Source organism: Stegastes partitus, unplaced genomic scaffold, assembly GCF_000690725.1.
Source record: "Stegastes partitus isolate 25-593 unplaced genomic scaffold, Stegastes_partitus-1.0.2 Scaffold883, whole genome shotgun sequence".
NCBI lineage: Eukaryota > Metazoa > Chordata > Actinopteri > Pomacentridae > Stegastes > Stegastes partitus.
The window spans coordinates 78266-88295 of NW_007578614.1; the positions used below are offsets into that span (position 1 = coordinate 78266).

At 41.1% G+C, this 10030-nt stretch overlaps 1 protein-coding gene across 1 annotated transcript in view; it reads left to right on the forward strand.

Moving 5' to 3' along the window:
- The window catches only part of galnt9 (polypeptide N-acetylgalactosaminyltransferase 9), a 74875-nt gene extending 72169 nt beyond the window's left edge, over window positions 1–2706 (forward strand). The window contains exons 9-10 of the mRNA XM_008293399.1: window positions 1311–1478; window positions 1685–2706. Of these exons, the coding sequence (XP_008291621.1) occupies window positions 1311–1478; window positions 1685–1831 (315 nt within the window). The 3' untranslated portion in view covers window positions 1832–2706. The remainder of the gene's footprint in view (window positions 1–1310; window positions 1479–1684) is intronic.
- Window positions 2707–10030: the final 7324 nt, after the last annotated feature.

Here is a 10030-nt window from a genome sequence, read left to right on the forward strand (position 1 = left end):
GACAGACTCACCTCAGTAAATCCAGTCAGTGTTTTCATTTCTAAACCCTGAACCAAACTGAAAGTAATGTTAATGTTATTTTATAATCAGCAGTGTTACATTAATGTTAACTTACCTTTATATAAATGCTGGTTGCTCGCTGTGTGCTTCTTGTTCATAAGCCTATCAAGTTTCTTTCAAAAACTGTCTGGCCACATGAATGCCTGACACAATATGTTCCTGAATGTAAGGAGCTTTTTATTCAACAGCAGCGCCGTCAATGAACAGATTAATCTACTGGGCGAAGTTGTAGACAGTTCAGGACACTTTGCTGCAGGGTGTGATTCCTCAGATGCTACAGTTCACTGAAAAACACTTTGCATAAAAACAGCGATCTGTTCTTCTGCCCATTCATCCATCTGGGAATTACATCAACAGTTTGTATTTATTGACTAAAAACTAAAACATATTCGTTTTATTTAGTTTTGGTTTCATTTTTGTGATTAAACAAGTAGTTGTCAACCAAAACTTTGCATCATCCTTTTCATCGACCATAAATAACACTGCCACAGTTAAATAATACAAATAAATAGAGAATAACATTTTAGTTAACTCTTCTCAGGGCAGCAAGCTTACCATATCTGTTGTCTTCTCAGTTTTTGATGCTTGTCAAATTTATGTTGCAGTTACACTAGTTCTCAAACTTTCTATTTCAAATGAATAGTACTTATTGTTTTAAATTGGAGATTCCTTGAATTCCTATGTGGCATGTGCTGTAAATAAGTAACAAAAAAAGCTGATAGAAATGTGGTATTTGTTGGTCAATTGCTGGTCAATTGGCAATTTTTCATTATTATTTGGCATTTTGCAGAAGAGATAGACTGAAATATAGTAAAGACAGACAAACAGCAATGCAGGGATGCAGCCAGTTTAGGCATTTCAGCCTTGTTCTGGTACAGTTTGTGTCCTAACCATCATCAGATCACACCATGTCAGATATTTTGAGGGGTAAAATGCAAATGCGTAAAACAACACTGAAGTTATAACAATCTATCTGGTGCACAATCTGCCAATCAGCCCGAAAACCTCAAACCTCTTTTTTTTTTTTCTCCATCTCCGCTACCTTTGTAGTTTCTGCAGCCTGTCTTTGTTGCACAGAACTGCTAAACAGCATCACAGCAAACCACGTTCAGTCACATTTCCACACTGAAGCACATTTCAGGGCTCATGCTTTCCACCGATGCCCTCTAAAAAGTTGAGTGTTTGCTATTTGAAGCTACTACAGCGCTGGAGTCTGGCAGCGTAACACATCATTTAACTCTGTGTTGCAGCTCGCCCGCTACTCCACGGAGGGGCTTCTCCAGCTTGGACCCCTGGGGTCGACCACCTTCCTGCCTGACACAAAATGCCTCATTGATGATGGCAGAGGACGTACTCCCAGCCTGAAAAAATGCGATGCTGTCTCGAGGATTTCCCAGAGACTGTGGGACTTTACACAGGTAAAAAAAAGAAAAGACATGATCAGATCTTTTGACACTGATCTTCATCACTGGGGCACTTCACATTTAATGGAGCATAAAGTAAGAGAAGACAGTCATGCATTATGTACAGAATTGATATCATGACAGGAATTAGAACCAACCATCTGTTTCTCTTGTAGGTTACTGTGCAAATTTACGCTTATTTTCCTGTGTTTTTGCTGCAGAATGGTCCAATCATCAGCAGGGACACTGGTCGATGCTTGGAGGTAGAAATGTCCAAAGACGCCAACTTTGGCCTTCGTCTGGTGGTCCAGAGGTGCTCTGGTCAGAAGTGGATGATACGAAACTGGATTAAGCATCCCAGGCACTGAAGCCAGCAGACAATCCGAGACATTTTGGGCAATGGTTGAAGACGCAGTTGGATCTCTAACTGTGGACAGTTCAAAAAGGAGCAGGGACCGGTGGTGCTAGTGTGTGCTATTTCACACTACAGACTGCACAGCACACTGAGCTTCCCTCAGGCCACAGAGCTTTCCAACACTGAGTCTTAAAGAAGAATATGATCAATTCATGTGTCCCACTGAGCTGCGCGTTCACACCAGACCTTACGGCAAGCTGCACTGTTTGAAATGGCCCACATTTCTGACATTCAGCTACATGTATAGAACAAGTCACCTGGGTGCAGCGTCTCAAGGTGGTCTGACATGTCAGTAATTATTTTGTTTCTACTGTAAAACTGTCAGATGTTTGGGGATGACAAAGGCCGTGGGTGCGTGTGTTTTTTTGATTTTTTTTTTTTTTTTTCTGACTGCATCTGAGCAAATCAGAAGATGTAATTGCCATCAATTACCACATTAAAGTGATTATTTTGGGCTGCGATTTGGAAAATTGCTTTGGACATATTGTGCTGCCCTGACAAGACATGTAATAGGCTTCAAACAGGCTACCCATCATCAGGTCGGGAAACACTTCACCTGCACTCACACAAACCACTACAGTTCTTTGTTTCTTTGGACCGTATTGCTCACTGTGGACAGGAGCAATCATGTGCCTTTTTTTCCTCATTTTTCTGCTTCATCTGACCAGGGAATGTCAGTCCCACAAGCATGTACAAAATTATTTGAAAGTTATTAATATATAAAACAATGTATAAAACAGTCTAATGATAGTAATATATTGTAAAAAGTGAAAAATTGATATCCGTCCTCTGATAACAATTAGGATAATAAAATCATTTTTATGATGAGCCGCCTCTCCGTTCTTCTCTTTCCAAGGCTTTATCAGTTCAGTGAATTTGATGTCAACATTCGCTTCGCTGTTGTACTTGCCCGTGTGTTACATCAAAACACACCTTTTTCTTTTGTACTATTGTAAAGCCAGCTGCTAACAACAGCAGTACAATTGCCTGCCTTTCGTTGTGCCTGCTCTTACAACCACCTCAAGCCTCCATCAGGTTTGTGGCCATGTGCACTGTAATTGTTCCAAACCACCCACTGGATAGTAGGTCTTCAGAAAGCACAGAAAGCTTTCCAGTGATTGTGCTCAGGGAGAAAAAAAACAACTTTTTTTTTTTTTCTTATTTTCTGCCAGCAGTGTGGCACATTTGGAAGAATGATTTCAGTATGTGTGTCTTTTGATGTGCTGTTGGCATACGGTATAAATTTAGATTTAACTCTGAATGTCAAAGTACTTCCAAAGACATTTGTTGAAATGGTAATTTTTTATTTTTTAATGATGTGATGGATCAAGGTTGAACTAGGAACTAGGTTGTGGGTTTGAACCTTCTGGTCAGCTGGGGCCTTTCTGTATGGAGTTTGCATCTGGTGCTTCAGCTGCTCCCACAGTCCAAAGAATTGATTGGCAATTCTAAATCGCCCATGACCACTTGGTGTAGTCAATATGCAATGGACTGACCACCTCTCCAGAGTGTAGCCCGCCTCCCTCCTTTATATCAGTCGGGATAGGCTCCATCCCTGTGCGACCTGGCTAATGGTTGGATAAAGGATATAGCGTATCGACTGCACCAGAATTGGAAGATTCTGCACTGGTCTCATACATCCTCTAGTGACCAGTTATAAGAGGATCACTGGGGCGAGCAGCCTTCACCTCAGTCTCAGGAGAGTATCATGTATGCCTCCATCTAATGCATATTTTGGTCATGTTTTACTGGATTCACATTTTCAAATGATCCAGGTGGAAACATCGCAAACTCAACCTAGGTGGAGGGCTTTCACTTTGTTCATGGAGCTACTGTTTGTTGCAGCTAAAATCTCTCAACAACAGTTATCATTTGCTAATAAAAATTTATTTTTTATTTTTTTGTCTATGACTAAAAATAATGATTGTTTGAAATGATTTCAAGGGTTAAAAATCTACATCATGAACTGTATATGTGTAGCAACAGTAACCACAGTAAGGTGGACAGGGCTCTTAAAATAGTCTGCAGACCTTTAACGTGGAAGATAGTTTGACTTTTCAAAGTAAGAATAACAAAGGTGTTTTATTGACTTCCAGTCCTGTTAAAGCCAGAGTAGGCAGTGTTTTTCACACGATCACGTAAAAAAAGAAATTCCATACTAACTTTTCAGTATATTGTAATTCAAGTGGTCTGAAAAATTAGACTTCTACACATCCTCCTGGCTCTGTTCTCTGGCTTTAGAAAATCTAGCCCATGACAGGAGATTTTATCCAATCACAGAGCCTTTCGCCCAGATCAGGTGAGACAGCCTAAAGTAAGAGCAGTGTGTGCTGGTGCGTTGGGTTATACGGAAAAGCTGCGTTTAGACTCCAGAGTGACGTCTCGAAAGAATTTCAACTTTTGGCTTGACTATTTTTGCAGGACTGAGGTGGGCGCTCACCTGATGGAAGGACCTTAGAACAGTGAGAGAAGAGCTGCAGGATGAGGACTGTACATTTTCAATTTGCACCTTTTTTGTTTAGTTTTAGTTCTTTTTAAAAATTTCCTTGTCCAGATTTCTGCTTACTGCACCTTTAACTACAACAGTGAGCCAAGCATGCCCAGGACAGGGTCCCTGTAACTGGCTCAAATGGAATCCAGTCATTTTTAAATTGTGCGAATTACACGAGTGCTTTTTCTGCAATGAATCGCCAAAATGTCTACAGCGGAAAGGGTCTACTGACTACTGAAAAAATAAAATGTCCTTTTTCCAGTGAGCTAAAGTTGCAATAATGACATCAATTTTCTCATTGGTAGTGGTAAAATGACAACAATGAGAATGAAAAACCTGACTTCCCTTCCTTTCAACATAGATATCATACACTGGGCAGCAGGATGTGAGCTAAAAAAGTGCTGTCTATCCTAAAAGCTGAATACATTTGTAGCATTCACAAGAGGCTTCCTTGTGTGTCCAATCTATTTCTCTACTATCCTCCAGCCCAGATATACTGTGCATTTTGGGACGCAATGGGAAGTGAAAAGTCCTTTTTACTGAGGTTCGCCATGCTATCCAACCCGCATGTTCCAAAGGCCTATTTTAATTTGGTTTCCAGCTGGTTTACCCTGAGAGATTGCCTGCACTTGCCACCATGTCATGCTTCTTTGCCTCTAATCATTTCATATAAGCAATGCATCATCTGTGTGTCCTCTAAACGAAGACCGCTCCAGCCCTCCCAAGGTAATATCTTATTCTGGTTTCCGACAAGGTTTACAAACACACTGCTGGTGCAATGTCTCTCAGCCCCCTATGTCAGGAAATAGCCTGAACTGGGAAATTATTATTCTAGCGGTTTGGGTTTCCTTGGACTTAACACCTGCAAAATAATGTTACCACACCTGATAGAATGAATGGAGTGCAGTGGGTTACAGCTCTGTGCCACAGAGGCTCGTCTGCCAAGTCGATTCATACCAGACTCGATGGAACTGAGGTGAACACAGCAGAAACTGAGAGCTAAAGTATTGTATGTGGCTTAGCTGTATTTACGTGGTTAAGCGGATTGTGCCCACGTGGCCAAAGTAATGAGTCCTCATGGTAAAATGATACATATAACTATTTGGATTTATGATTGAAACTGAAGTTGAATTAGCGGAGCTGCACCTAAAAATCTACATTTTAGGTTTAAAACAATCACTTCTTGTAGGTTTAGAAGTTTGCGCATTTAATATACAGACTATCTTGGATACACAGTCAAAGTCATTTCCTCGAATCCAAACTTCCGTGTAAAGAAGCCAAGCATGAGTGAGAGTTTCATATTAGCAAAATACACTTTGAGTGGATTATCATTTAAAATCAGGGTTGTGAACTTAAGTTAGTGATTAGTCTACGTGACCCTCCACAGTCACAGCACATCTATAGTGTTACAGTTGTGTGCACATGCCGTACAGTATGTGTGTTGTTGCTGCATGCTTGAGCATTAGACAATAGCTCCTGAGCGTTTTGCAGCAGGTGCAGAGGAAGGTTAGCCCGCATTAAAGGTTTCATTTTCCCTCAGAGTGGATGACAGGGTGACAGTGAGTGATGGGCTGCTGGAGGATGCAGGGGTGCATGAGTGAGGTGTGTGTGTTTGTGTGTGTGTGTGTGTGTGGCAGGGGGCTGCAGGCAGGGGGGGTGGTGTCGGGGCTTGGAGGGTGTTAGATGGACAAGGACACCACATCCGTCTCCCGAGCCGGGGACCCTCGTTCGTTCTCATTGTGATGCTGACAATACTTTTTTTACGCCTGGGCCGCAGCCAAGAGGGATAGGTGACTTCATTATTCAGACAGCTGCGGGGTGCAGGGGCTGGTAGGCTTTCTTTCAACAACATCTGATAGAAGCGTTGCAAAAGGCAGCATTTCCATTGTGAGAGCAAACCGATGCTAATTCCAACGGACCCGCCAGGAATGGATACTGTATGCACATATATTCAGAACCGTGAGTGGGCCAGGAGAGCAATCAGTTTATTTATCTGCAGAGAAACTGACAGCAATTACTGCCGTGTTTGGAAGGCACAGAGATCTGGACAGATAGCCAGCTCAATAAGTTTAAAAAAAAAAAAAAAAAGTGCAGAAGTTTTAATGAGCAAAGTTTGAGGGGCAAGCACACAAACCTGTATATAATCATCATGTGGATTTATCTTGTGAAAAGCTGCATGCATCAATGCCGAGCAGATATTATCACTAAAGGTAACGATACAGCTATATTCATCAAAATCATTCACTTCAGAAAAAAAGAAAAGGAAATAAGCTTCTTTCATTTATTTTTTTAAACCTAGAATCAGAATGACCTTTAGGCTTTGTCTACTTGAATCCATAACTGGGGATTATTAAAAAAAAAACTCATATTTCCCTGTGGTCTGGATAACAGAGAGACTTTATGGTTACTGTCAGTGGGTCATTCCCGCACAGATTAATGTCACACAGTTTATGAGCCCTTCTTAAGATAAAATGATAATTTTTCTATACTGTATTTCACCTCTTTATTAGTCCTCATCTGAGCGAGCCGATGTTCACTCTGCTCTGGGTTCACATAACAGGAAGCACTTGTCATATTAAACTCCTTCTCATATTATTGCCTGTTTGATACTGAATCATTTACACAGAATTGGATTATAAAAGAACACTCTATTCTGCAAATATATGTCCTGTAGCAGGAAAACTTTCGATGCTGAAAAGATGTTAAAAGAATGCATAATTCTATTAGTACCTTTAGGGGAAATACACTTATTTTGTGTTTCTTCCTGAAGAAGAGTTAGAAAATAAGATTAATTACACTCTCATGTCGGTGCTTTAAGTGCTCAAGCTAAAGCTGTGAAACAATTACTTTATCCTCACATAACGACTTGTAGAAGCAGTTTGGCTTCTTCCAAGGTTCAAAAATACACCCACCAACACTTCGAAAGCTACGTAAGATTGAATTAACACATCGTATGTGACAGAATTAACACACTGTGTCTCACAGTTTCTCGTTTAGTTATCTGATGAAGGCACAGTGACAACAAGATAAGAGTGTCACAGAGTCAAGAAATAATCTCCACATGTAACCCTCACATTACTATTTGAGTGTAAATGAAACAAGATGCAATGGATTAAGTAATGAGTTTTAGAGGTGCTGGTAGAGGTGTCCAACTTGAGGGATCATATGTTCCATTAATCCTCCTGTTATGTTAGTTTCTCAGGAACAGCAATGATATTTCTGGATCAATTCCACCTGTTTGACGTGGCATGTCTAATTATCCAGTTGTGTCAGAAATCAAAAAATCCCAATAAACATTGTTTATATCTCAATAACAACTCCATTACTAACCATTTCAATCAATAGTTTGTGCAGTTATATTCTTTACCTCTTACAGATCATGATTCAATGAGGACAATGCCATGAAATGTTCCAAGAGAATTGTGATGTTTCCTCAGAATTACTTTATACAACATGCCAAAGTGGGGCTGCAAGGTGGCACAGTTGGTACCACTGTTGCCTCGCAGCAAGAAGGTTGCCGGTTCGCGTAGCGTTTGCATGTTCTCCCCGTGCAGCGTGGGTTCTGTCCAGGGTGTCCCCTGCCTTCACCCTAAGTCGGCTGGGATAGGCTCCAGCCCCCCTGCGACCCTAATGAGGACTAAGTGGTGTAAGATAATGGATGGATGGATGGAACATGCCAAAGTTTGCCAAAAATAAATTGGCCCAACTGCAACCAACGGTCATGCAACCAAAATTCAATGACTTTTCAGGTGGGCTGCAGGCAGTGTTAACACAACAGAGAGGGGAAAAAGATGGAAAAAGAAAGGAAAATAAAACCTCATTGCTCAATGTAATAAAATGAAGCATGGCTCAGAAGTACTTAGCATATCTGTGGCATAAAACTCCCAATTTTTGGCAATATAGATAACACCTAAGGACACTTGGCAATATATTGTATCTGAGGATTTGTTTTGTTTTTTCTTTTCAATTTTTGAAAACCAATAATCAAAGAAATTAAATTCTATTTTTCACAGTTTAATTCACAGTCTATAGCATGTATAAAACTCAAGGCCCAGGGGCCTATGTCCAGTTTATGAGTGATATCAGAAAATGGCTGGTGACAAAATATCTACACTTACAACGCAAGAATCGACACAAGAAAGGATACCTCCAGTTTGTGTGCACTGCGCAAAATGTGCAGGTATCAAATCCTGGTGCAGTACAGAAAAATATCTGATTCAGCAGATGTCCCCACAGATGTCCACCATTGCAGTTTCCGTAAGAAGAAACAAGAATTCATCTGATTTGTGGACCCTGCGCAAACAGCAAAGATACCAGCCATTGGAAAGCTCAAACCATCAGTGCATCAGGCACAAACCTTCAGTGGAACACCTCAGAGAAAAGAGTCAGACAGCTACACCTCTGCTACACCTGATGCACAGAGATCCCATAGGACAGCTGTTGCCTCTGTGGATTTGTGGGCACTCCATAAATATCGCAGGTATGAACTGCTTGCCAACTACAGAAACATAGCAGATTCAGAGGATGAGGAAGAAAGTGTCTCCAAGGCAAAACTTACCACTGGAACACCTCAGAACAGAGACCCAAGCAGATGCACCTCTGGAGACCAGTGGAACAAAGAGAAAAGGTGTTGAGGGCACTGTGTAAACATCTCGGGGATCAACTGCTTGCCCACTATCGCAAAATGTCTGATTCAATGCAAAACACTGGAATGACAGTGGAAAAAGTAGATGGACCCACGCCAAAATCAGACAAGGCACATCTGAAAGAAGAGGTGAACAAGTTGGTAAGTAAAGTAATCATTGTCTGCCAAAACAGAAAGTCTACTTCTGTGCACAGCAACACTTCTTCTGAAATGTGGTCGTGTCGCAGATATGAAATGCGGGCACATCACAGACGTGAGGTGGCTACCCAGCATCGCAGAATGCAGGATTCAGTGTTCAAACCAGGTAATATGTGCCATACTCAAGGAGACAGGAGAAACACTGCAAGACCAGAAGGCTTGTCCAGGTGCAACACATGTGAACAGGTCACACACAGGAGATTAACTGCCGGCCATCAAAGACACTGGGGTTCTGCTGATGAGAATTTATTCCATGCAAGAGCACCACAGAGGTATGTAAGTCACCAAAGATTCATCAGTTCAAGGCCCACTTGGTACGGCGGGGCTGGTTATAGTCAAAGAATCCCAGACGCAACCTCGTAGAGATACACTTCCTGTGTCGGGGTTGCTTAGAAACAATACACTGATGACGTATGCCATCACTGCAAATGCCGAAAAAACATTAAATTGACAGTTACTCTTTTAGTGTTATTTAGACTTTGTGCTCCAGCACATTCAGTAAATTCAGTAAGATAAAATGATGGATGCTCCCTAAAAGTGCTTAGTTTCAGCTTACATGAGAGTAGGATAGCAGCAAATTAGAACTGTTTGTGAGATATAGTCATTTCTGATTTAGAAATCTTCGTAGCTCTCAGACAAAGACATAGACAAAACCTGATTTAAACTTACATTCTAATACTTGTTAAATGTCCCAAGACAATCTTCCATTAATCTAAACATCGGTAACAAATACAATTAAAGCTGCAAGCAGCATTTGTCGGGTCCTTGGTCTGTGTTGCAACCTCAAGCCCGTCTGACCTCCATTTTGACACAATTTA